Source organism: Microcaecilia unicolor, chromosome 4 (genome assembly GCF_901765095.1).
Source record: "Microcaecilia unicolor chromosome 4, aMicUni1.1, whole genome shotgun sequence".
NCBI classification, from domain to species: Eukaryota; Metazoa; Chordata; class Amphibia; order Gymnophiona; family Siphonopidae; genus Microcaecilia; species Microcaecilia unicolor.
The window spans coordinates 288545131-288571820 of NC_044034.1; the positions used below are offsets into that span (position 1 = coordinate 288545131).

General features: G+C 46.2%; 1 protein-coding gene and 1 long non-coding RNA gene across 5 annotated transcripts in view; both read left to right on the plus strand.

Annotated features, from left to right (window-relative positions):
* LOC115469226 overlaps nt 1-23133 on the plus strand; it is a 133069-nt gene extending 109936 nt beyond the window's left edge. Inside the window, exon 2 of the long non-coding RNA XR_003941973.1 lies at nt 21147-23133. This is a non-coding gene — a long non-coding RNA (uncharacterized LOC115469226). The remainder of the gene's footprint in view (nt 1-21146) is intronic.
* Nucleotides 1-23133, plus strand: ANKRD39 (ankyrin repeat domain 39). Of its 4 annotated transcripts, XM_030201657.1 has the most exons (6): nt 315-348; nt 10426-10514; nt 15274-15501; nt 16010-16113; nt 16903-17106; nt 19250-23133. In XM_030201657.1, the coding sequence occupies exons 3-6, from the start codon at nt 15396-15398 to the stop codon at nt 19436-19438; spliced, it is 603 nt and encodes a 200-aa protein (XP_030057517.1). In that variant the 5' UTR covers nt 315-348; nt 10426-10514; nt 15274-15395; the 3' UTR covers nt 19439-23133. The 4 variants fall into 4 exon arrangements, with proteins under 4 accessions (XP_030057518.1, XP_030057519.1, XP_030057517.1 ...); XM_030201658.1 differs by lacking the exons at nt 315-348; nt 10426-10514 and adding an exon at nt 1-100; XM_030201659.1 differs by lacking the exons at nt 315-348; nt 10426-10514 and adding an exon at nt 161-266.
* Nucleotides 23134-26690: the final 3557 nt, after the last annotated feature.

Sequence of the window (26690 nt, forward strand, 5' to 3'; positions counted from 1 at the left end):
GGCAAGGCGGGATGCAAAAGGAGGAGAGAGAGAGACGTTGTACGGCGGGGAGTGGGACCGGAGAAGGAAAGCTGTGGGGATTGTTAGTGGGCGACCTGAGGTATCAGTTTTGACCGGGGGGTGCCACGCCACGCCACGCCACGCCACGCCACGGACAAGGAGGAGAGTGGAAGATAGGGGGACAGCTGGCAGATCAAGGGGGAGGAGGGGTGACCGGCCTCCCGATCCCTGAATGAGTGTGAGGACTGAGGAGGGGTGCTCGGCGGGTGAGAGTGTGAATACAGACACTTGCTATCTTGGTGTTATAACTTTTGCAGAGCTGCCAAGTTACCCTTCCCAGAAGCACTGGTTTTGAAACAGGTGGGAAATCAGGAGACGAAAGGCAAATTTTGGTTCCAAACAAGGCAACTTTATTGCTAGCAAGTGAACAGCACCGAGTAGCCTCGGGACACTGTGTGTCATAAATCATCTGACGCTTACATTTATACTTCCCTACTGGGCCTGCGCATTAGCCCCTTACACGTCATACCTGTCATGCGCAGTAAACATTTGTAGTTCTTACAGTACAAAATTGTAGTCCCAGTACGTACACACGTCATAACACTGAAATGATACTGGCAAGAAAAACGAAACTTAGCAGCTTATTCTGTACACACACAATGCTCCTTTCTAGCACAGGAGATAAGGTGCGGCTCAGGAATGCAGGGGGGTGTCAGCACCCTCCAAGGTCGCCTATTCAGATGGCGTTGCTACGTGCAAGCTGGTCTTGTATAGGCCTTGCAAACTACTGTTACAAGCTATATATCTAATAGCCCTGCATTCTGTCTGTACATTAGTAAACAGCAAACTTGTCTTGTTAGTAAACAGTAAAACTGGATAAGGCACAAATGTCCAGTGCAGTAATAAGGTGTGGCCAAACAGCCAAAAGCAGAGGTAGAGTGCATAAGTAAAAGTCCATCAGTAGGCACAAAACATGAGGTTGTCCTGTTGCTCAGTAGTATTCAGGTAGTACCGGCGTTCCACTCCTTCATTCCCCCCTTTTGATACTTGAACATCCATTCTGGTGGAGAGTATCACCTCCATGAACCCTGAAAAGGAAAGAAAGGACAAGGATAGTTAGCGAGGGAGGCAACAAGCGAGCCCTAAGCCCTTGCGCAGCCGTTGGTTGCTTCGCCGGGGTTGAGACGGAGGGCCCCTAGTGGAATCCCCCCCCCTTTGTAGCCGGTCTTTTGCTGGCACAAGGGTGATGGCCCATTGAGTGACTCAGGGGGTTCAAAGTGCACATCAGCCACAAGGTGCTTCATCGTCAGCTTCATCAGACTGGGGAATGGGGGAGTACATCTGGAGAGCCATAAGTTGGGCAGCAGCACGGCGGTCAGCGATGCTTTCCATGGTGGAGCGGAGACACCTGAAAACTAAGGGGAGAGACAAAGGTATTATTAGGCAAGACAGCAAGAACAGGCCACCCATGACGAGGAGGCCTTGCAGGCTCCCGGAGGTTGGGAGCCAGCTGGTGAGGGAGGAAGTCCAATCCCACGCACTGTTCCAGGTCTGGACGGGGACGTGGGCTAGTTTGACCATCCGGTCAGTTATCTCCCTGATGACATGGCTCTGGTCATCAATCTGTAAGCAGCAATTACTGAGGTTAAACTTGCCACACACCCCGCCCTCCTGGGCTTAGAGGTAGTCAAGAGCCAAGCGATTTTGGTAGACGGCGGTAATGAGCTTAGTGTTCTGTCGAGCTAGGATATTGAGGGCCAGGGCAGAATCGTTAGTAAGGATTTCGAGTACGGCCTGTAGGCGAATAATGCGATTCAGCATGTAGATAGGGGTGCGGTACCCGTATGTACCATCTTCAGCCCATGTGGCCGGTCCATAGTAGTGAATGATACGTTCAGGCGGCCACTCGTTGTCCTTCCAGTCTCCAATCTGGACTTTGGGCTTGATGATTGGGAAAGACCGTTTTCGTCGGGTAGGGTTATCAGGCCCCTTTTCCACGTATAGGGGGATTCCCAAAGTTTCGCCGACTTGTATGGGCAGAAGGAAAAAACTAGGTCGGACCGTGCCCAAGAGGCAGGTACCGTACCAGCGGGTCGGGAGTTGTTCATAGGCCCTGCGTCCGCAGATATAGTAGTAGCCCGCCGGGGCTACCCACTTGAGGGAGGCGTTCCCTCCGTATGTCCATGTCGTGTTCAAGGTGGGTTCTGTCCAGATAGGCTCCGGGGCGGGCAGGTTGTCCGTTTGCCACCAGGTCGTCCGGCTGCCATTATACTGAAGAACCCCCGTACAAGCAGAGTCTCCCACTGGTACAGAGTAACGCTTCGATGGCGCTCGACTAGCGCAGAGGGTACCTATGATATTTGTTCTCAGGGCCCATTCGTACGGCTTCGGCCGTTGGGGAAAGGTAATGTTAGTGGTGTTGAGTGCATCCCATGTGTGTTGTCGGATCTCTCTCGCTTCCCAGGGCCATTGTTCACCCATGTCGTTGCCTCCACAGACGAAACAGTTGGCAATTCCGAGGGAGAGGGCGATGTTTTCAGCCAAATTGAGGAACATATTTCGGGCTTCTGGGGAAATGGGGAATTTAGTCTCGGTCTGCTCAGCACGAGCAATTTCATCAAATACGTCTTGGTAGCCGACAACAGTAGTCTGGTAGTGCGTAGGAGGCTTCGTTTCGAGACTCTGATATATGGTAATATATGTCAACGGATCCATTCCTCCGCCGTCAATGCCGAGGCCCCACGTTCCTCTCCAGGGCATGTCGTGTCCTCGGATGGGCCAGTCTAGGGACACATAGTTACCAGAACCTCGACGAAATTCGCCCAGGCCGGCGCATCCGGCATATCCTCCTCCCGTATAAGCACATACTCGGTCCCAGCCCGAGGCTCGAGTGTCGCCGGCGCATGGGAGCCACACCCACGGGGAGCAGCATCTCATGTCTGGACTGAAGGGGCAGACATACTTGTGGTCCTTAACGTATGCCTCTCGCCAACTCTGGCTACCACACTTGCGAGACCAAGGGTGCTTGTCCATGGCGGCACAGACGTCGAAGGTGAGGGTTGCTACAGTTTGGATGCCACCGACAAGGATACGAGTAGAATTAATGTAATACAGAATGCCATCTCCCTCGACTCCCGGAGGTCCGGCCACATACGCAGGGAGTCCTACGCTGAGGGTGACATTGTAGTATCTTGGTTTGGTAGGGCTGTGGCAGATAGTGAGATTTCCTTGGAGGCATCTGTGGAACTGTTGGAGGCCATTCGGAGTGATGAGGGCACAAGTCGGGAGAAACTGGCAATCGCCTTCCGGGGGCTGCGTCTGGTGAATGAGGGTAGTGACTAGGTGATATCCTCCCTCTATACGGTGGCGCACGAGGCGCAAACATTCAGTGCAATTCAGGCTCAGGGTGGCAGGATGATAGCTCGGAACTGCACACAGGAGAAGGAAGATGGTCAGCATTATATATGTGGTGGGAGGTATCCGAGCTTTTGCAGCAAGAAGATAATGAGGCCCACGATGAAGGCTGCGATAAAGAGAGAGCCAAAAACGCAGTGGGTCCAGAAACTGAGTTCCTGTTGCTGGGCAGGCATGAATCTGGTGGTTCACGTCTTTCTTAGAGTCAGCCGTAATGGAGCGTCAGGATGTTGGTGCGCAGTCCAACGCTTCAGGGTGCTGCTAGTGGGAGCAGCAGGCTTCAATCGGGTCCAATGTATCCACACTGGGCTTCCTGCAATTTTAACAGCGGTGGAGGTCGTTAGGAGAACAAGGGAGGGCCCCTTCCATTTTGGCTTTAGGCAGTCAGATTCATCCCACTCTTTTACCCAGACCTCGTCTCCCACCCTGAACCTGTGCGTAGGATTGGTGAGGACCAAGGGAGCTACTCTTTCAGTGTACTGCTGGATGTCTTGCACTACCTGGTGTAAGGCTCTCATCTGTTTCACTAAGGAACTCTCACCCTGTATCTGCAAGGAGTCGGGAAAGGAGGGTAGTGGTGGTGGCCTAGCATACATCATCTCGTAGGGAGTAAGGCCGGTAGCCTTGGGGGTACACCTAAGATGCAGCAAGGCCAGTGGAAGCAGGTCGGGCCATTTGGCTTTTGCTTCTTGGCATAGCTTGGCTAGCTGGTTCTTCAGGGATCGGTTAGCCCTCTCCACTACTCCACTGCTTTGGGGTCTCCAGGCACAATGCAACTTCCAATCGAGGCCCAGTCTGGTACTGAGCTGTTGTGTTACTTCGCTAGCGAAGGCGGGACCGTTGTCAGAGTTTATTTGCTTGGGGAGGCCGTATCTGGGTAGGATTTGATGAAGCAGTAGGGAGGTAACTTCTTTAGCCATTTCCGTTCTAGTAGGCTGGGCTTCAATCCATCCGGTGTAGGTACACACGGCGACGAGGATAGCTTTGTAGCCGCGCGCCGGGGGCATGTGTGTGAAGTCAATCTGGCACACGTGGAAAGGGCTGGTGCCTCGGAGAACATGTCCTGGCATAGGGCCGGGCCCCGTTCGAGGGTTGTTCCGGGCACAAGTCGCGCATCGGCTGGAAGCGTTTTTGGTCCACAGGGATAGTTTGTTGATGTAGTAGGTCTTCTCAAGTAAGCGCCCCAGGGCGTCCCTTCCCAGGTGGGTGCGGTCGTGAGCCTCCTTGGCCACCGTCCAGGCCAAGGCTTCGGGTATCCATATGCGCCCATCCTGTAGTATCCACCAGCCATTGCGTGACTGTAGACCCTCTTGTTGGGCCCATTCCGTTTCTTGGGGGGTGTAAATAGGGGTCTCCGTAGGGAGCTGGACGACGAGTACGGGGTCAGGAGGGTGAGAGGAGTAGGGGAGCTGACTTGCCCTTTTTGCAGCATCGTCTGCCCGCTGATTTCCCCGGGCGATAGGGTCCGTTCTTCCAGTGTGGGCCCTGCAGTGCATCACAGCCACCTTCTTCGGCTTCCATACCGACTCGAGTAATTGGCAGATCTCAGCGGCATTTGCAAGTCCTTTCCCTTCAGCTGTCAGAAATCCCCTCTCCTTGTACAAGGCTCCGTGCACCTGGAGGGTGAGGAAAGCGTATTTGGAGTCGGTGTAAATGTTGACAACTTTTCCTTCAGCCCACAGGAGGGCTCTGGTGAGGGCGATTAGCTCCGCTTTCTGGGCTGATGTTCCGGGTGTCAGAGCCATAGCCTCGATCACATGGTCCTCAGATACCACCGCATAGCCAGCTCTTCGAATTCCCTCTATCACCTGGCTGCTTCCATCGGTAAAAAGGGTGATGCCCCCTTGCCAGGGTTGATCCTTCAGGTCAGGTCTGCTCGAGTGCACAGTGGCCATTACCTCTTCACAGTCGTGGAGTGGTGGTTCAGGGGCCGGAAGGAGGGTGGCAGGATTGAGGTTGGTCGTGTCCAGGATCCGCACCTCCGGATTTTCGCACAGGAGGGCTTGGTATTTGACCAATCGGGAGTTGGTCATCCATCTGGGTCCGTGGCTCTCGAGTAGGCCGCGGATGGTGTGGGGTGTGGTCACAAAAAGTGTTTGGCCGAATGTGAGTTTATTGGCCTCGTGTATCAGGAGACAAGCAGCAGCAATGCTTCGTAGGCAGCCCGGCCATCCTCGTGCCACGTTGTCCATGCTCTTGGAGAGGTATGCTACAGGGCGTTGCCAGGTACCGACCAGTTGGGTGAGGACTCCAAGTGCCAATCCCTTCTTTTCGTCGATGAACAAGTGGAACGGCTTAGTCACATCTGGCAGTCCGAGCGCTGGTGGAGCCGCAAGGGCATCCTTAAGGTCCTGAAGGGCTTTCAGTTCGCTTTTCTCCCACTGGAGATCCTGGCCCTCGAGTTCAGGCCCCTTCAGCTTGGCGTACAAACTGTGGGTCAGGATGGCAAAATTGATAATCCAAATGCGGCAATATCCAGCGGCTCCGAGGAGTGCCCGTAGTTCCTTCTTATTTGCAGGAGTGGGTTGGTTGCGGATGGCTTGGGTTCGGGGGATACCGAGCCTTCGGGTTCCTTCTCGGAGGCGAAACCCCAGATACTCGACTTCGATCTCGCATATCTGTGCCTTCTTGCGACTGGCCCGGTACCCCTGGGCTTCCAGGGTCTTCAAGAGGTAAATGGTAGCTTCTGCACAGTCCGTGTACGTTTCACGGGCCACCAACAGGTCATCCACGTATTGGACGACCGGCCCATACTCGTCCTGATACGTCTTCAGGTCCTGGGCGAGTTGGTCGCCGAAGAGGGTAGGCGAGTTCTTGAACCCCTGGGGAAGACGGGTCCATGTATATTGCTGCTTGGTTCCCGTCTGCAAGTCTTCCCACGTGAAGGCAAACAACTTTTGGCTGTCGACAGCAAGAGGGATGGAGAAGAAGGCGTCCTTCAAATCAATGACACTGTACCACTTGGTCTGAGATGGCACTTGGGCTAGGATGGAGTATGGATTTGGTACGAGGGCAACTATGTCGGCTACCTGGTTGTTGACTTTCCTCAGGTCCTGGACGGGTCTGTACTCAGATGTTCCTGGTTTCTTAACGGGCAACAATGGGGTGTTCCATGCGGATCTGATTGGTTTAAGGACTCCCTGTTGAAGGAGTTTCTGTAGATGTGTATGCATACTATGCCGGGCTGCATAGGGGATGTGGTATTGTCCTTGGTTGACAACTTGAGCATTTGGTTTGAGCTCAATCCAGATGGGGATAGCGTTAACGGCCAGTCCGCCGGGGTTCAATTCTGCCCATACATCAGGCACTTCATCCATTATGGCTCGCCTCTGCTGGGCGAAAGGGGTGTTCTGGTCGTAACGGCAGTCGCCGGGTCCTACGGTTGGGGGAACGTGTAGTCTCCATTCTTCTCTTACTGGACAGATAAGTGTCACTGGCCGCTCTTCAAAGCGAGCTTCCACTTCACCCGTAGTCTTGAACTTCAAGGTGGCCTGGAGCTTACAGAGTAGGTCTCGACCAATCAAGGGGACCGGGCATCCAGGGATGTGTATGAACTGATGGGACACCATCGTCCCTCCGATCTGGACTTGGCGCTCTTTGAGGAGGGGGGCCGCAAGGGATTTCCCGGAGGCTCCCACAATTGGTATAGTTTCTTTCGTGGCTGGGGCTATGGCTGTGGTGATAACAGATCGCTGGGCCCCTGTGTCTAGTAAGGCCTTCATAGATTCTGTCCCCACCCGAATTTCCACCAGAGGGTCAGTGCCTCTGCCCTCCCGGTTTCTTCATGCTGTGCCGTCTCGGGTAGCGTCCACAGCCATCTGCCATTCCCTCCGGTCATCCCGTCCTCTCTCTCTTCGGCCCCTTCCACGGCCTCGCCTAGGGGCCCCCGTGCGGTCGCCGGTCTCCTCCTCTCTCTGCCGGTCCCATGATTCCTCTTCTCTCGGGTTGTCCCGTATCTCCTCTGGACAATCAGCCCACCAGTGTCCTTCTTGTCGGCAATTTGCACACTGGTTACGCCCTATGGGGGACCGCGTTCCTCTTGTTCTCCTGCCCCTCCCCTTTGGTCTAGACCTCATTCGTTCTTCCAGCACCGTGGCCAACACATCTGCCTTCTCCCGCATCCGTCTGGTCAATTCCTTCCGGGCCTCCACCTTCTCCTCCTGGTCGCGATATCCGAATACGCGATCAGCTATAGCTTTCAGTTGGCTTAGGCTCATCCCTTCGAACCCCTCCGTTCTCTGTAGCTTTCTTCGTATATCCGGTGCTGACTGGCTAACAAAACTCATAACCACGGTTGGGAGGTTCTTAGGGTCTTCGGGATTTATCGGGCTGTGCCTTCTGAATGCTTCCATAAGTCGTTCAAGGAAGTCCCCTGGACTCTCGTCCTTTTGTTGGACTACACTGTGGATTTTTCCCATGTTGGTAACCTTCTGCTTCCCCTTCTTTAAGGCGGCCAGGTACGCCTGTTGGTATCGGCGGATAAAGGTTTGGCCTTCGGCGGTTCGGTAATCCCACGTGGGGGCAGCGATGGGCGCCTCCGTTTCTAGTAGGTTCTGTAAATTGGCATGGGCCGGATTCGCATCCCGGATGGCTTGCTCCATATTTTGTTGTAAAAGGCGGCGTTCTTCAGAGGTCAGGATGTGGGCGCTCAACTGCCTAAGGTCGGCCCAAGTTGGATTGTAGCTGTATATAATGCCTTCCACCAGCTCTATCAGCTGCTCGGGTTTCTGGTCGTAGGACGGCCCATGGAATTTCCAGTTATACAAATCGGCACTTGAGAAGGGAACGTGGCTATAGACTGTTGATTCGATGGGCTGGCCCCCCCCTTCTGCCGGGTTAGGGGTATAGGTGGTGGACTGTCGGACTGGGAATAAGTGAGAGGTTCCCCCTTTTCGGCTGGACGGAAGGGCCTGTTGCGGACTCGATTGGGGGAACCGAGTAATATTCTTCACAACCCGTTTACTCTTCCGTGTGGTTGCGAGGCCAGGTGACTCAGGTGAGGCTGGGCGGGACGTCTCCCCGGCATCCGACTCTGACCCGGAAGTCCCGGCGTCAGCGGGGCCTTCTGCTAGGCCCGTAAGGTCAGGGTACATAGGAGCATAGGGCGGCGGCGCAATGTCGTCTTCGTATGCTTCCACCGTAGCAAGTATCGGGGCTTTTGGAGGCTTCTTCTCGGCCGAACCCTGAACTTTCCCTGCGGTTTTCTTTGGGGGTTTTTTCCTAGAAAGTGTGTTGGTAGTACTGGGCGTAGTTCCTGCCTTAACTCTGGTAGCAGGGGGCATGGCCTCAGTGGCTTCAGTGCTAGGGGCGGTAGGCCGTATGGGGGCGGTCCCTGCGGCCTTCGGGACGGCAACGGTTGCCGAGCTTTGGAGAGCGAAGGCATGGGTCGGCAGGGTTCTAAGTTTGGTTTTCCGGCCTTTTCTCTGCTTTACCAACATAAGGGCGGCCTTTTCTACCTTCCGTTGGGCCCAAGCCGGCGGATCCCGGACTACATCCAACCACGCTTCTATGTATGGAATGTCCTCGGGGCAGCCTGGGTTCCCCTCAATTATAACAATATTCATGACCGCCGCCACTTTTTCATACTCGAATGACCCTTCCGGGGGCCATCCAGCAATTCCTAGCCCTGGCCACATAAATTGACATCTCTGTATCATCCCGGCCCTGCTACATTTATCTAGGTCGAACACTTCGCTAAAGTGTTCCGTCATTAAATCTAACGGTGAAGACCCACCCCCGCCCATCCTAACCTGAGTGCCAAAGGACAGGTGACGGACAAAGGGGGAAAAGGGAGGTGGAGGAGTAAGGGGTCTCGTTCCACCAGACACAGAAGGGTCAACACTCGGCCTGACCAGGACGCGGTCGCCCGGCCTGGAACTGCAAGCCCACTCACACACTTTCATACGCCACAAGAAACCCCCCCGTTCGTTCGCCGCTCGGTTTCGTCGCCGGAGCCTAGTGAGTTTCGGGACCTAGTCGGATACCAATAGTCCGTATTAGTCACTGGCTAAAAGAGGGTGATCACGCCTCTTCTTCGGTCCTTACTGGGCCGGTCACTACGTAGAGTATACTCGCCTGTCCGCCGGGGTCGCAGGCTGCGCCGTCGTACGCTTCTCTCTGAAATGGAAAAAGGTGCCTTGTCGGAACCACACAGCCCCCTCTACAGTCAGGCGGAGTGGATCGGCCCTCCTCCGGGAGATGGACGCTGAAATCAGCGGTGGCCACTCACCACCTTCTCAGGTGGGGGTCGATGACCCGATCCGACCGCAGTGGGGGAGGGGAAGAATATAATCCGATTCCCCTTTCTACTTCTGTCCCATCTGGGTCGCCAATGAAACAGGTGGGAAATCAGGAGACGAAAGGCAAATTTTGGTTCCAAACAAGGCAACTTTATTGCTAGCAAGTGAACAGCACCGAGTAGCCTCGGGACACTGTGTGTCATAAATCATCTGACGCTTACATTTATACTTCCCTACTGGGCCTGCGCATTAGCCCCTTACACGTCATACCTGTCATGCGCAGTAAACATTTGTAGTTCTTACAGTACAAAATTGTAGTCCCAGTACGTACACACGTCATAACACTGAAATGATACTGGCAAGAAAAACGAAACTTAGCAGCTTATTCTGTACACACACAATGCTCCTTTCTAGCACAGGAGATAAGGTGCGGCTCAGGAATGCAGGGGGGTGTCAGCACCCTCCAAGGTCGCCTATTCAGATGGCGTTGCTACGTGCAAGCTGGTCTTGTATAGGCCTTGCAAACTACTGTTACAAGCTATATATCTAATAGCCCTGCATTCTGTCTGTACATTAGTAAACAGCAAACTTGTCTTGTTAGTAAACAGTAAAACTGGATAAGGCACAAATGTCCAGTGCAGTAATAAGGTGTGGCCAAACAGCCAAAAGCAGAGGTAGAGTGCATAAGTAAAAGTCCATCAGTAGGCACAAAACATGAGGTTGTCCTGTTGCTCAGTAGTATTCAGGTAGTACCGGCGTTCCACTCCTTCAGTTTCAATGGATAGAATCATGGGCTACAAATACTATACTGCTTTGGGGTGTAATACCAGGACTGGACAAAAAGTCTCCCTCCTGGAATGGGTAACTTGTCTGCTCTGGCATCATAATTCGATTTCTGTTTAGTGCGTGCATATTGATGTTAAGGATGACTGTGTTTTTCTTGGATATAGCCAGCTTCTTAATTTGTTAGCCGCTCTGAACCGCAAGGCTTGAGCGGAGTATAAGCTCAGTTAGTTAGTTGGTACTTATATCCCACGTTATCTGGAATTAAATAAACCAGTTGTTAGGCTTGAGAAATTATTGCTATCCTCGTTTTGCATCTGGGAGGGCAGACAGGACTGTGAGATGGCAAAGGACAAGGCTGCCTTCTTAGAGACAGGTCCTAGAGCCAGATCTCCCTGACCTGTCTGTCTAATGGTTGTCATCCTTAGGGCACCCACCAACTTTACAGATTCGTTACAGGCAGAACGGAAGTTTCCATTCTAGGTGTCATTTTTAAATAGAAACAAAAATGGATTTGTGCAAGTGTCCCTAAAGATGCCACCAAGAGAGCAAATACAATATTTCAAAGATTCAGTACAAAACAATATGAATGTGAAGAAAGGCAGACCTCCTTACTTTAAGAAATTACTGTGTAAAAATGACTCCTGGAGGAGTTCTGTGCAAAACTTTTAAAAAATCTTCACACAAAAAACCTTACAATTCTACATATTATATTTATCAAAATACAGTATAACCACTGACTCTGAATAGTAATTTTAAATGAATAGTAGTTTTAAACTTCTAAACTGAAAAGATGCAAAATGTGACAGGTTTTGTTGTAGAGTCGTGCAAGTCTGAGGTAGGCACACTTCACATATGGCCACTGTTTGAAACTTGCTTTGGTCTGAAATATCCTGCTGTGTACTCTATTAGGCTAACACCCACTACACCACATGCTACGACATGACCCCTATCTCCCTTACCTTGGGGCGGGTGGGTGAGCCACCGGAGCAGTCTGCAAATGCAATTAAAATGGCAACTGCACCCTTGCAGTCGCCTCTCTTCTTGTCTCCTGCGGGCCTGCCCCTTCGCCACCTCTAGACCTCTCCTCTCACTACCAACTTCCTCTCCTCCCCGCCCCTTCTAACCTTTATCTTAGCTTTGGATATCTTGATCCCACTGTCCACCCCTACATGCGGGTCTGTCTGACCCCTCCCCCCAGATCCTCTTACTAGCCATGCCAGGCCGCTGCCTGTTTGTGTGCCTGACCGCCTGGTCGACTAGATTGGCTCACTTTTCCCAGTTTTCCCTCCACCCAACACGCATATATATCCAACTTATCTCCACTTCCATACCGTATGTGCATGCTGTACTAATCCAGTTCTCCCTCTCCCAGTTTTCCTTAGCCCTTTGCGTCCCAGTACCTTCCTTCCCTTCTGTCCCTGAACACCATTTCTCCTGGCCAGCACTAGCTTCAGTTCCCAGATGACTTCTGCTCCCCAGATGTTGCTGCAGAGGCAGCATTCACAGCCTAGGGGGAGGGGTCAGAGTGACAGTCATTGCACAATGGCGAAACCTGATGGCTAGAGTTAGGACCACAAGTTGTATGGTCCCAGAGAGAGCCATAGCTGCTTCTGGGTAAAGAGCAGGATAAGGGGAGAGGGGGTAGGATTGTTGAGTTATAAGTCAGTAGAGACTGGTTTCAGTTGAGTTGGAAGTCCGTGATACAGGTGGATATTACTGAGCCAAAGAAAAAGAAATATGGACAGATATGAGTTATTACATTACATTACTTGACACCTATATCCCACACATACCATCAAGGATCAGTGTGGCCCACAATAAGAAAAAGTGGAACATCTCCAGGAATTATACAAAGTCATGAAAGCCCATATACATTATACAAACCAATCACTATATAAAGTTTCTAAATAAGAATTTTTTCAATGACTTTCAAAAAAATCATGCCTTCTAATAGCGATTGGTAAACCATTCCAATGGCTAGCTTCCAAATATGCAAATGTACTAGCAAAATCTTTTTTATAAACCATCCTTTTTGGATCCAGATATTTTAAAATTAGAAAACACCTGGAACCTGGAAAGACATTCCTAGAAGATAATCTGATTAAACCATATGCAGCACTTCACCATGAACTATCAAAAATACAAGGCAGCAAAGCTTAAAAACAATTTGTGCCTGTACTGTAAACCAATGTAACTGCACCAACAAAGGGGTAACTGTTGAATTTATAGATGATCTAAATATCAATCTTTCAGTGGTGTTTAACAAAGTTTGAAGTTATGAGACGGAATGATTATTATTTCAATATTTTACTTGGTGTTGATATAGCAGAAAATGAATTTTAGGTGAAAATAAGGTTAACAATAACACATTTAAGTTATATCTTTTTATTGAACTAAATAATATATTTTGTGATGCTCTTTGAAGAGTTACAATCCCTTCCTCAGGACAGACAAAAATATAACAGAGTGTAGCTCCCAAAAGAGAAATCGTCATATATTTTCATGTTTGTTGACCTTTCTTCCAAGCATTCAAGCTACCACACTTCTTTATCCAAAAGAAATCTTCCAGAATAACTTTCAGAATCTAAGTGTTGTTAGATATTACAATGACCTTTGATATGGTAAATCAGTTACTTCAAGGACGACTCTCTGCTTTGGGGATTAAGGGAACATTGTGACTCTGTTTTACTTCTTTTTATCTGGTCGTCTGCAATGGGAAATGATGAGGGCATAATAGTTTGAGCTGTGGCTGCTGTACCAGGGTTTTCAAAGAGATCTGTTTTGTCCTTAGCCCTTTTTAATATCTATGTAGGGTTTATCTGCTACCTCTATGTGGATGATTTTGTGTCCTATTTGTCAAGGAACTTGTGAAGAATTGCATGTCTTGAATGCTTGCCTTCAGGAGGCCGCTGAGTGGTTGGACACCCTTGAACTCCACTTGACTGTGGCAAAATCAGAAGCACTGGGAATGTGTTGCGGAGAGAGGATATTGGGCTAGATGAACCATTGGTCTGACCCAGTATGGCTATTCCTATATTCTTCTGAAGATAGTCTTCACTCCTCAGTTGAAATGAATGGAATAGCCATTCAGTGGGCTCATCAAGTGAGGGATTTGGGTATCTGGCTTGATGGGGAGCTCTCTATGGAGGGTCAGATAGCAGATTTGATTAAATTCTCATATTGAAAACGGAGGGTAATTTGACTGCTTCAGTCGTACTTAACTATACTTGATTTGCTTCCAGTTACACAGATGTTACTGCTTTCCAGTCTGGACTATTTCAACCTGGCATACCTAGACTTACCCTGGAGAAGCGTTCACTGGTTGCAGTTGGTCCAGAATACAGTTATGGGGCATGGGATCCCACTTTTTTATTCCCTGTTGAGAATAAGGTACAGTTTAAGCTCCTGGGAATGTGGGAGGTATCCCCGGATGGTGTGCATTGTTGGACTTTTTCAGTGGCCGCACTTATCTTCCACAGCATTTTCACTCGTTGATACGTTGATTAAACACGGGTAGCTGCTGATGTCATCAACCAATGCCCATTGTTTATCCAAGCGATCCTAACATCTAAAAAATCAATGACATGATCGCCAATGTGAGATGTAAACGTGATGTGGAAGATAAGTGTGAATCTACAGGATATGTAAATTCATTTTTTCTGGTGGAGAGACGATTACAACAGTCTTTTCAGCGATTGGAGAGACATTTACAACAGACTGTTTTTTCAACTACCTTTATAGATCTGCAGGAACTTGTAAAGAGGATTAAAGAGGACTGCCTTGAGGCGTTTAGAACTTTCAAGCATTAAGCAGTAAATGCAGTGTTTATTCAGAGGCAGTTTTGCATGTGTATTAGTTTAGGTCATTATGCATGTTTAATGTCTTTTTCAGCAAGCACCTTTGTGTACTGGTATAGAGAGTAGTATGAGAGAGTGAGTGAATGTTAGCATGGTTACTAGTATTATGCACTTGATTTAAAGTTGAATAATTGAATAAATTTGTTTTGCTTATATTTAGAAAGCAGTTGTTAAATTCTTAGTACTGTTATCATTAGTCAAAAGATTATCAATTGATCATAACAGGACATTAAACGACACTCCAGATTGAGGATGCATATCCATTGGGGATATTCTGAAAGCCAGACTTACTTGGTGTGTCTTGAGGACTGGGTTGAGAACCCCTCTTATGTGATGATCTCTTGCCTTGAGCTTCTCATTCTATGAAAAGTGCTTCCTTCTGATACTTCATGGAAGCTGGCTAAAAATTGGAATGTTTCTGTCATATCTTCACTTTCCCTCCATTTTTCTAGAACAGGGGTTCTCAACCCAGTCTTCAAGACACACCAAGCCAGTCAGGTTTTCACGATATTCACAATGAATATGTATGAGATAGATTTGCATACAGTGGAGGCAGTGAGTGTATATTTATCTCATGCATATTCACTGTGGATATCTTAAAAACCAGACTGGGTTAAGAACCCCTGTTCTACCCAAAGGGTATATTTTAGCTGTACAAGGTCTATGCATAATTCATAGTGAAAATCATGGAACAAGTTGGTTGATCCTCCTTTGGCACAAAAATCCAGCTCAGATTTCCTCTTCACCAACCACACCCAATCTGTTCCAAAAACAAGGAGATGCAGCTTGGTTTCTTCTCTTATTACTTACACCTATCCATTTCATGGGCACAAAAATCTGACTACTTGTTCTTTGCATAGCCTTCAGCCAGAGTCAAATCCCGAAGACACAGAAATAAAATGTGGTCTTTTTTCCCTCTGAAACTTTATTCCTGTGAGTAAAGAAATCCTGCTGAGCTTTGTTGTTCTGCTCTGCAGGTGTGCTCTTGAACCAGCCCCCCGAGGAAGGGAAAACCCTGGCTCCCTTTCATAACTGTACCATGGGTCGGTAGATGAAGAGAACCATGATTCAAACACTTCATCAGCCACAGTGAGCAAGAATGATGGCATCATCCAGACAGAGTCTGGACAGGGCTTGCTGCTGCCATGGCTCCTCTGTTCCAGGCAGCGTTCAACAGACATTGGACGAAATGGACTTTGAAAGAGGTAAAAATGATGTCCTAACTTACATAGTCCTAACTTACATAGTAACAAATGACGGCAGATAAAGATCTGTACGGTCCATCCAGCTGCCCAACAAGGATAATCTCATTTTACATGGTATGCGTATACCCGAGTTTGATTTGTCCTTGCCATTCTCAAGGCACACACCGTAGAAGTCTGTCCAGCACTGTTCTTGTACTAAAAGTTTTGAAGTTAATGTCGAAGCCCCTTAAAATTTACACTCATCCATCTTGAATTGTCACACTGCTCCCTATTGTACAAACATTAGTCCCCCCCCCCCCACACACACATACTGTCACACTGCTCCCTACTGTACAAACAGCCTCCCCCACACACACACACTGCTCCCTACTGTACAAACTGTGCGCCCCCTCCCCTCCACACCGCTCCCTAATGTACAAACGCTGCTGCTTACCCTGCTCCTGAAATAACAGTGATGTCACCATATCTTTGTAAATGTCCTTGTTAATGAATGGTTAATCCTTTATAGGTATCTGGCTGGCTGCCATGGATGGGGACCTTGGCCGTGTCAAAAGGTTTATTGAGAGGGGCACTGACCCCAGCTGGCAGGACCGGTCTGGTTATACAGCTCTGGTAAGTGTCATAGTGGTAGAGATATCTACACCGTGTGACATGGGATACAGAAAGGTGAATGGCCAGTCATAAAATAACAAGTAGAACTCGAGCAGTGATGCATTGTGGCCACTCAGGCCCAGTGATAGTGCTGTGTGGGAACTCCCTTCCTAGGGTGGATTAGAGTGGAAGTGCTACAGAGGTGGCACTCGCTGTCCCATGGAGAAGTAAGCAGTGGCACCATGTCGTATTTGACAAGGAATAGCTGCTGCTTGGTCTAAGAGGATATTGGTTGCAGTTGTGAAGTGAAGGGTGTCCTAACCTTTTCCATCACTGGACAGGGCCACCGAGAGGGAGGGACAGGGAGTGCAAATTCCCCAGGGCCTGGCCTCCAAAGGGGTCCCGGTGCCCGCCGAGCGCTAGCATGGCTCTCCTACATGCCGCAGAGCAGAGTTATTGCGTTAACTCTTCTCTGCCAGCCACAGGTCCTCCGTCCTCATCCCGCCTCCTGTGTAAAGCACTTCCTGTTTGGATGTTGCAGGAAGAAGGACCTGTGCAGCAGAGCGGAGCTAGCAGGAGAGAAGACAAGCAAGTAAGCAGACCCTGGGGGGGGGGGGGGGGGGGGGGTGTTTGCCCTGGGCCTGGGCCTGGGCCTGGCTGTGATTGAGAGATTCCTGATGAGAGACAGGTGACAATGGGAGCAAAACTGTATGATGGTTCACTGATGAGAAACTGCATGATAGCTTCTTGGTGAGAGCCAATGAAGTGCTCAGAAGAGATTCACCTAACATCTTAGGTTCTGTTGTGTAGCACTATGCCAGTCGCCACGGACATCTGGCTGTCTGCGAACTTTTGCTGCAAAGTGGTGCATGCTGTAATGCACAGACCAGTGGAGGAGCCACACCCCTGCACAGAGCCTGCTACTGTGGGCACACCGAGGTGGCACAGCTGCTGCTATCCCAGGGGGCAGATCCTGGCATCACAGACAGCGATGGCATGACCTGTCTGCACAAGGTATGAATCCTGGGAGGAGGGAGAGCCACAGCAGGGTGAGAGGGGAGTTCAGGAAAGACCATAAGTACTGCTGAGAGGGGGCAAGAAGTATGATAAGGGGAGTGTAAGAGGAGGCAGAATTACAAGGGCATGCAGGGAGTTTCTTTGAGCACAGGGAAGAAGTGTTTGGTGTTGAGAACACTGAGTCAAGATATTATGAGCTCTAATTCCATCTCTTTCACCAACTGAATTAGTTATCTTATCCTATCCAGTTAAATTGACTGTAATTTTCATCCTTGATGTCCCACTTCCCCCACACCCTACCATATTATCTCAATGTAACATAGACATTATAAAGCTGCTCTGTCATTCCTTAGTCCCTCATAAATTCTTTTGGTACCATACCACGAGTGCTGGGACTTGGCTGACCAGTCACAATACAGAAAAATAAAAGATGCTGCTCAAGTTTCAGAAAATGTAGCAGCTGTGCAGTAACAGAAAGTAAAATTCATATCTGTAGTTAATAACACATACTGCTATGCATGTATAAGTTATAGGAAAGGCCAAGAAATAGATTCTGCAACCAATGGGTCTTGCAAAAGTCGATTGAGAGGAAATATGACAAGGAAATCGTGATTGGGCTGGGACAGGAAATGAGGAGTAGTTGTTTAACCTTTCAAACACAAAACAAGAAAGCATTATATGAAACTAACGGACAACAGATTGAAAACAAATTGTAGAAAGATTTTTTCATGCAGTACATAATTAAGCTGTGGAATATGTTGCTGGAAGAAGTAGTCAAGGTGACTAACCTAGTGGGATTTAAAAGAGGATTGGACAAGTTCCTGGAGGAAAAGTCCAAAACATTATTAGGCAAGCAGAATTGTGAAAGCCATTGCTCATCCCTGGAAATGAGTTGTGGGAAATAGATCAGTCTTACGGGATCTGCTGGGTACTTTATGGCCGGGACTGACCATGCAGGAGAATGGATGCTGGGCTTGATGCACTTGGTCTGTCTCAGCATGGCTGTCACTGGGATCTCTTTAATAAAATATAGCCCCCCAAAATATTTATACCTGTTGCTTAACACATTATTTAAATGGAAATCCCCAATGGCAAAGATAGTCCTGACTCATTCAGTTAGTGTTCAAGGTTCAGTACTTGTGATGAACAGGCACATGTATTAAACAATGATTACTTCAGAACTTGCATTTTGTCTGTTTACCATAAAGCATTTACATATACTAATATTTTCTTCCTCTAAATTTTCTTGTGAAAGTTAACATAAGTTTCACCTGGTTAGTGATCTTGATTCTTCTGCTTCTTCCATACATTAAAAAAAAAACCTGCTCAAGTTTGTCTCTGAGAAGATCAGGTTTGTTTCCATAAAAGAAACCCTTGCATTCTGAAAAAATTCTATCCCTTTCTTTCATTTTACTGGATATTTAATATGAAGATAATGGGGTCCTTTTACTAAAGTGCGCTAATGGATTTAGCACACACAAAATGATAAGATGCTCATAGCAATATAATGGGCTACTTATCATTTAGCACGTGCTAAATCCATTTATTCACCTTAGTAAAAGGACCCCAATGTATGGATGGAGATTTTGTTTTAATGTAAAAATGGTCATTCAACAGGAATCTGAGCCAGAGGGAAAATAAAAATCCTGTATCCACAGAATCACTAAGTTTTTTTCAGATATTTTTCTTTTAAAAATCGGGCCCATCATCTCTATAAGTAAGTGTCATAGATGGGCCTGATTTTTAAAAGAAAAATATCTGAAAAAAACTTACATTTCTACAAGATTGCCATTATTTTTGTAAAGGTAATGAATTTTGATTTAGCATTAAAATTTTTTTAAACAAAATAAAGTTTATATGCCAGAAACTTCTAAAAAGGTGTTGTCCAAGACAGTTAGTGTTACCCCAATTTTTTTCCTAAAGATTTCCAGCTAGTAAGAGTTGTGCAGTTAGCATCACGGAAGTTTTGTCTAGCCCTTAAATGTTCAGTTTAGTGACATAATCCCCCAAAGGCAGAAGCATCAGGTTGCTGGTAGTATGCTGCCATTCATCATATTGAGACCCCACTCCCCCATGTGTTTTGAATGAGGCGAGGTGCCATCACTTCCAGTCCCTCAGTTTTTCTTGTCTTGTCCCACAGGCAGCAGAGAGAGGTCATGTTGACCTCTGTCACCTTTTACTGCAGCACAGTCCAGGGTTAAAGGGCATTCGGGACAGAAAATCTAGAAGAGCCTCGGACCTTGTACCTGCTGGGGAAGGCCTGAAGAACCTCCTGGAAGGCTTAAAGCTGGAGGAGAGAAGCCAAGCATCTTCTGCTGTCAGTCTGTGATGGATGGGGTGAGGTGGGGGAAGAACATACCTCTGCAGTATTTCTTCTGAAGGAAATAGAGGAGCTAATGGACTCAACATTTCCACGCTGCACTACAGAAATGAAAGTTACTTACCTGTAACGATACTTCTTTGCAGAGAGAGGATCTTATATCCACACAGCTGAAGTGACGTCACGGTGACATTGCTGACCCGGCCTTCTTTAAAGCTTAGAAAGCACTAATGGAGTTTTCTGTTCATGTCCCTGGGCTCGTACCCTAATGTACTTACTGCATATAATGTAAACAATCGCTTCATGCCTTAGTTTTTCCTTAAGTTGGTGACAACTCTGGGTGGGAGAGCGAGTCAGTATGGCTATGAGATCTTCCGTCTGTGGAGAAGTATCATTACAGGTAAGTAACTTTCATTTCTTCCCAGACTTACAGATCTCATAGCCACAGAGCTGAAGACTCCCAAGCTAACACAGGGAACAGTCATAGTATTAAGTAATACTTATAAGTAATAGTGACCTACCTGGTACTGGAGGAGGAAGAGAGGACACTTCATAGGGAAGACAATAAGATAGCTTGTCCAAATATGGAATCAGTTGATGAAGCAGCATCAGGATGTACTTGGCTTGGGCAGATAAAAGCCTGGCAACTTCCAGTTGCAGTAATCGTAACTGTTCCACTGGAGTTGAGGACAGAGGAGGCAGTTGTGATGGTGGGAGATGAAGAAAATGTATGTGGTGCCCGATTTGAATAACTTTCAGCACCCAAGTGTCCGTCATGATGGCCCTCCAAGCACTGCAGAAATACTGAAGATGGCCCCTTAACAGAATGTGAGGACGAAGATTTATGTCAAAAACTAGTGCTTGGTTTCACCTGTTGAGCAGGTGTCGTTGTTTTGTTTTATTTTAGATTTGTTGTCTCTACCAGAGTTATGGAATTGCTGTCATGGTCGGTTTGACTTAGAACAGTAAGTAGCTCTCTGGGAATAAGAGTTATGCTTCCCTTGATATCTGCCTCTGGAAGAATAGTAAGACGTTTATAAGTCGATCTGGAAGTTTTTGCACTTTCTTCTTCTAGGGTTTCTAAAGTAGTACACTCTTGTTTTATGCCCTCTATAAGTTCTGTCACCTTTTTTCCAAATAAAGTGTTCCCTGTATAAGGGGCATTTGCTGCCCTTTCAAAAATATCTTCCTTCAATGCTGAAGCTTTGAGCCGTGAGAATCATCTGGTAGATATTGCTATCGCAGAGCCTCTAACAGCTGTATCATAGCTGTCATTTGCAGCACAAATCATCTACTCAATCTTCAAATTGTGCTAAAATCGACTGGAAGGAAGGCTGGTTAGCCTCTGATAATCCTTCTATTAACTGATTCAAGTTATCCATAATAGTATATAATTATTGTACATAACAATAATTATGAACCGCAATGTGAGCAGCAAGCATGGAATTTTTGGTACATTCTTTTAACCATTAAGTCCATAGATTTAAGGTCCTTGTTTGGAGGATAAGGCATACATCCTTTAAACGTTTTGTTCTTCCTGATTGCAGATTTGACTACCAAAGAAACATGCGACAATTGTTGCTTGCCATGTCCTAAAACTTTCAGTACTCAATATTTATTATCTAAATTTTGTTTAGTTGGTCTAACTGAATAAGGAGTTGTCCAAATGGATTTGTGCAGGTCTTGATATATTTCATCTATAGGGAGCGCAATGAAGGTTTAAATACCTCAACACTGAATGACTATTGTTTTGAGCTCCTGATTGATATGGTAAAGGAAGTACTAAGGCTGTGGCCATTTTTACCAAAAATTTAGAATAAGAGGAATCCTCCTGGTGAGTATCCTAAATCCTTTTGTGATTAAGAGTTATGTTTGGAATCCTTTCTACATTGTTTCGTAGATGCTGAGTCTTGCGACTCAGGAGAGGGAGATCTAGGCTGCAGAGGAGATAGATCAGGAGTCATTGATCTAGTATCAGAATTAGAAGAATCTGAACGAAACACTGAGTGATGGTCAAAGTGTTGAGTTAACTGGGATTCCTGCTGTACTGCTGGTACCGACAAATGCTGTAAATGCGAGCTCTGCTGAAAGGTAGAAGGTGCAAGTAGAGAAGAACAACTCTGTTGTTGTTGCTGATTAAGGAATTGAGAAAGCAACTGAAGGATATTATTAGTTAAAGCCTAATCAGATTGCCCCGCCTGTTTGTGGAGGGATGGTGTGAGGTAGAAGACTTTATCGAATGACTAGATACAGTACGCATAGAAGATTGAGCGGTACGACACTGAACATGCGCTTCTATGGTGCCTATGGCCATGTCTATGCTGATGTCAGCTCCGGGATGGAGACCGAGACTGGCTACTAGAGGTGATGGAGGAATGGTGCAAAGACCTACTTTCCTTCTACTTTTGTCCCGCTGCCAAGTTGACTTATCGGTGTCTGAACAGAAGAGTTTAACATTGAGGGATCCCAGCATCCATTGGATGTTTCCTCATGACGTCTATGCACGTTCTTTTCGGAGTTGTGCATGTCGATGTTAATAATTTGCATGATGCTAAAGGTGCTCTGAATGGCATTGTTAGCTGACTCCTGATCCACTGGCAGCATCACATGGGATCGAGGAGGGTCTTGTGAAGTTGAGGTGTCTAGTGCACAGGCTGAAGAACTAGGGCATGACTCATTAGACACAGCATTAGCACCAGAGCATTTCTTTTTAGTAGGAATTGAAGCTGTTTTGTCTGAAGAAGACTGAGATTGTAAGTAGTCCTTCAGTTTCAAAGTTCTTATTTCTATAGTTTTTGGTGACATAACCTAACACATTAGCACATTGTTCAACACAGTGCTGCTGGCCCAGACATCTCAAACACTGAGAAGAAAATATTTTTCCTGGTGCAGGACTGACACCACTTAAAACTCGGTTTTAGACCAGACATTAGAAATAATAAGTCTGCTAAATTATATTCGAAAATGATGAAACTCAAAGAAATATAATACAAATTAAAAAAAAAATAAAATTGTGGGAAGAAAGGAAATGAGTAAAAAGAAAACCTAAAATGCTGTGAAGGGACTGAAAGGCAACGCGGGTCTTGCCGCAGTTTAAAAAACTGAGGAGGAAAGCAATTGTTTGCATTATACATAGTAAGTACAGTAGGGCACGAGCCCAGGGACATGCGCAGAAAGCTCCATTAGAGCTTTCTGAGCTTTAAAGAAGGCCAAGTCAGCAACGTCACCATGACATCACTTCAGCTGTGTGACTAGGAGATCTGTAAAACCAGGGAGAAGGGTTTAATCTGCTAGATGTGCCACCAGTGTGGTATAAGCTGTTTTCAAAATATGCTAGCCCTAATTTGTCTTTTTCTATACGATAATTAAGGCACAATATATAACGTGAAGTACAGTGTACATATTATATGACTAAATATATTGTTTGAATTACTTTTCAGTGTCTCCTGTCTTACCCTCCATCAGAAATTCAAATTAAAACCACACTGTATCTTAGCATGATACAGTATAAACTGTTGTTCACTGTTTTGCATATCCTCACATTACAACTGGGTTTACTCTAGATTCTCTCTAGATTCTGCTTTGTTGTGTTAGTCCAGTTTTAAGAATTATTCTAAGATTATTTCCATATGCTTTGGAAGTCAGAGATCCTCTTTTTTTTTTTTCTTGCATGATATGATATAATAAAGAACTTGGATATGAAATCAACATTTTGGTTAATTGTGGAATAAATCAAATGTGGCCCACCAAGTTCCTCCTTCTCATTTGGGCTTGAAGCTTAGTTGAAGCCTATCTCTGCTTTTTCTATAGCAATATAAAACTTCATTTACTACTAATCAGGGATTTTCACGTACACTTCCAGCCCAACTATTAAAGCAGTGGTCCTCAACTAAGTGCCACAGACCCCACCTCCTTTCTGTGTGAACACTGAAGCTGGGTTACTGGTGTCATCAAGCTTTATCCACACTCCCTTGCCACCGGGACTTTAAATGTGGTTTCTTCAGTGTCCCAGTCTGACAGAATTGTGCATATGGTAGTGTACAACCGTTTGTGGGATCATTGCAGTGCTCCAGATGAGGAGACCCAAGGTGTATACAAATTGCTGCGTTGAAATCCCCCAGAAGTGATATCGGGAGTCCTCTGAGCTTGGCGGTGAAGACAGTGGCTGGGGCTGTAGGAGCCATTCTGGTAAGTGGGGAGTGGAGTGACAAACAGAGAACACCTTTACAATTGCACTTTAAATCTTTTTATTGAAAACTGGCAACAGAAAATGCAAACAATTCAAAAACCAATGCTTGTCAAGATCATCAAAAAGAAAATATAGTTCTCATTAAACATACTTTTTTAGGTATTAATTCCTCCTCTCATCCCCACACCAAACATATACAAGATAAAAAGACCATGCCAAAGGCCTTTGTTCTTATAGCTTCCCACATTCTTAACAAAGAACCCCACCTCCCTCCCCCATCCCAATACCCCCCTTCTGCAATCCAAGAATACATATGTGGATGATCTTCAATATATTACTTATAAAACTAATACATGTGAAGGCGCATTTTCAAAGCACTTAGACTTACAAAGTTGCATAGTAAGCTATGGAACTTTGTAAGTCTAAATGCTTTGAAAATGAGTCCCTTAGTATCAAACTCCATGCTTTTTGTGAATGATCTTGAACATAAGGTTCCCAAACATTCCAAAGTGTTTTCCTTTTCTCCATGAGACAGGTATCATGAGCCTCCAGCACACACGTGGTATAGAATGTTCATTGTTTAGATTTGTACATGTAGATAAGCTTTGTTGTACCCCCTGAATCAAGCAATATAGCTGAAATATGGTCCATGTTGAGTTTTTCTAATGTGAATTATTTGATTTTTTATGATTTTATTATTGGCATTTGTGGTTTTACTAATCTGAATTTCTTTTGAGTTTGTTTTGATATCTGGTTGTGTTTTTGAAGTGGGACGATCCTTGAAGCTTTGCTTTGATTTCTACCTCTTGCTGTATCGGGCTTTTCTGTGTTTATCGCACACCATTCTGAATTTTATCACTGAATTTGTCCCCATCACCTCACTACTGAGAGAACATTCTAGGCATCTCCACTCTTTCTGTGAAAAACTATTTCCTGATTGTTGCTGTTAAATTTACCTTCTTGTATATTCTTTTCTTTCTTTTTTTTTAATAAGTTTAAACATGACACCAGGAAAAACACTTGGTACAAAAAACAAGATGAGAATAACAATATTAAGAAAAACGACTAGATACCCATACAAAGGAAACATGAATTCAGTCATCCATAACATTCCACAAGAGGATGGCGATCCAAGGCACAATTCTAGGAAATTACTACAAATTAGAAATTATGCATACATTAGCATACAGCAGAATACTCTATCTCAAGGAGTAGATGTCACATTAGGCAATTCCAAAATCCCTGAATAGCTACTATGTTTAGATACAGAAAAGTATTTAAATGAGTTGGATCATAAAATATATCTAACTGATTCTAGTTTTACACATTTACATGGGAAGTTTAACCAAAATAATCCACCCAATTGTAATACCCCAGGTCTCATGTAAAAAAAAAAAAACAATTTTCTTCTCTTCTGGGTGACCCAAACTTACATCTGGAAACACTCAAACTAAACAATTCAAAACTTTTTCCTCTCTCTTCTTGAAGAATAAATGCAAGACCCAGTCTCTATTATGTTCTAATACAAAATATACTATCAAGGTTGCAGGAACTTCTTAATCATCTCCAGTAATGATCTGAGTCACATTCAATTCATCACAAGACACATCCATCCCTGGAGCAATATCTTGATCAGATGGTTTCTTAACCACTAATGGCAAATAATATGCCTTTAATATAGGAGGACACGATTGCTCTGTGATTTCAAAATTTCAAATAAATAACGTTTAAGAGTTAACAGTGGAGCCACAGAAGCAACTGTAGGAAAGTTCACAAACTACAGAGTTTTCTTACTTAGGGAATTCTCCTTATTTTCCAACCTATGATAAATCATCAAATTATCCATAACTAATAGAGCATGTGAATCAGAAATTGTTTTAACCCCTGTCCTAGTAGAACATAAATCCTTTCTAAAGCAGAAACGTTTTGCTGAGTCTCAATTAATGACCCTTGATCTACCAAAGGCTGAGAGGCCATTAGCTCCAATTTGTTTGAGAGAGAAGTGTTCAGTTTGGTTAAAGCATCACAAATTAACATCCAAAGTAATCACTTGGCTTACCCAGCAAAGCTGACTTATGAAGCTCATCTAACAATTGCTGTATACTCACAGGAACTTCTTGAAGCTCTTCAGCATACTTCAGGCCCTTCCTGTCGATTGTAGGCGCAACTACCGCAGCTCTCTCCTCTGCTAATACTGTCGCGTGAGCAAGCCCCACATGAGAAGCGCCGGCTGCTTCTAGTTCCGATGCACCTCCTTGCTCTTCCACAAGTATGGCGGGATTTTGCGGCAGGTCCCTTGCTTCCAGGCTCAGAGTGGTGGCCGCATCAAGCAAGACGGGCGACTCTCCTTACCCTACTACACCCTGTAGCAACGCCCTCGCTCCGGATGTGCTACAGCAAAGTGATCCATCGGGCCTCCAGTCGCCGGGACAGACTTGTCTGCGGGGTAGGTGCGAATCTGTCCTCTTCATTTACCCATAAAAGTTAAATCATTTAAACAATTCCAGGAGAAAAGGTAAGAGGAAATAATAGCAGCGCAGATCAAGATGGAGCATGTCGCCATCTTGGATCCACACCTCCATGTTCTTTACTTCTACAGCTTTTTGTCTTTGAAAACGTTTGTTCATTAATATAGAAGTTTAAATACTTGAAAGGTATCATATCTCCCTTGTCCCTCCTTTCCTCTATGGTATCCATATTTAGGTTTTCAAACCTCTTTTCATACATCTTCTATCACAGACTCCATACCATTTTTGTTGCTTTCCTTTGAACTATTTCAAGTATTTTTATATCCTTAACAAGATACAGCCTGCAAACCTGAATGGAGTACACTCAGTTTGGCCTCTCCAATGATGGATAACAGGGGCATTATCACCTCTTCCTTTCTGCTAGTTCTACTCGTCTCTGCAGCCTAGCATCATTCTTGCTTTGGCCACCATCTTGTCACATTGTTCAACCATCTTGAAATTCTTGGACACTCACCCTGAGGCCCCTGGCCTGGTCTATGCACATCAGCCTCTCTCCTTTTGCATACAACTTCTTTGGATTTCTACACCCAAAATACATCACTCT

Coding starts and splice junctions, on each gene's coding strand:
- ANKRD39 (XM_030201658.1), top strand. CDS start 15,396: ATGATGGCATCATCCAGACAGAGTCTGGACAGGGCTTGCTGCTGCCAT. Junction 15,502..16,009: donor CGAAATGGACTTTGAAAGAG/GTAAAAATGATG, acceptor AATCCTTTATAG/GTATCTGGCTGGCTGCCATG. Junction 17,107..19,249: donor GCATGACCTGTCTGCACAAG/GTATGAATCCTG, acceptor CTTGTCCCACAG/GCAGCAGAGAGAGGTCATGT.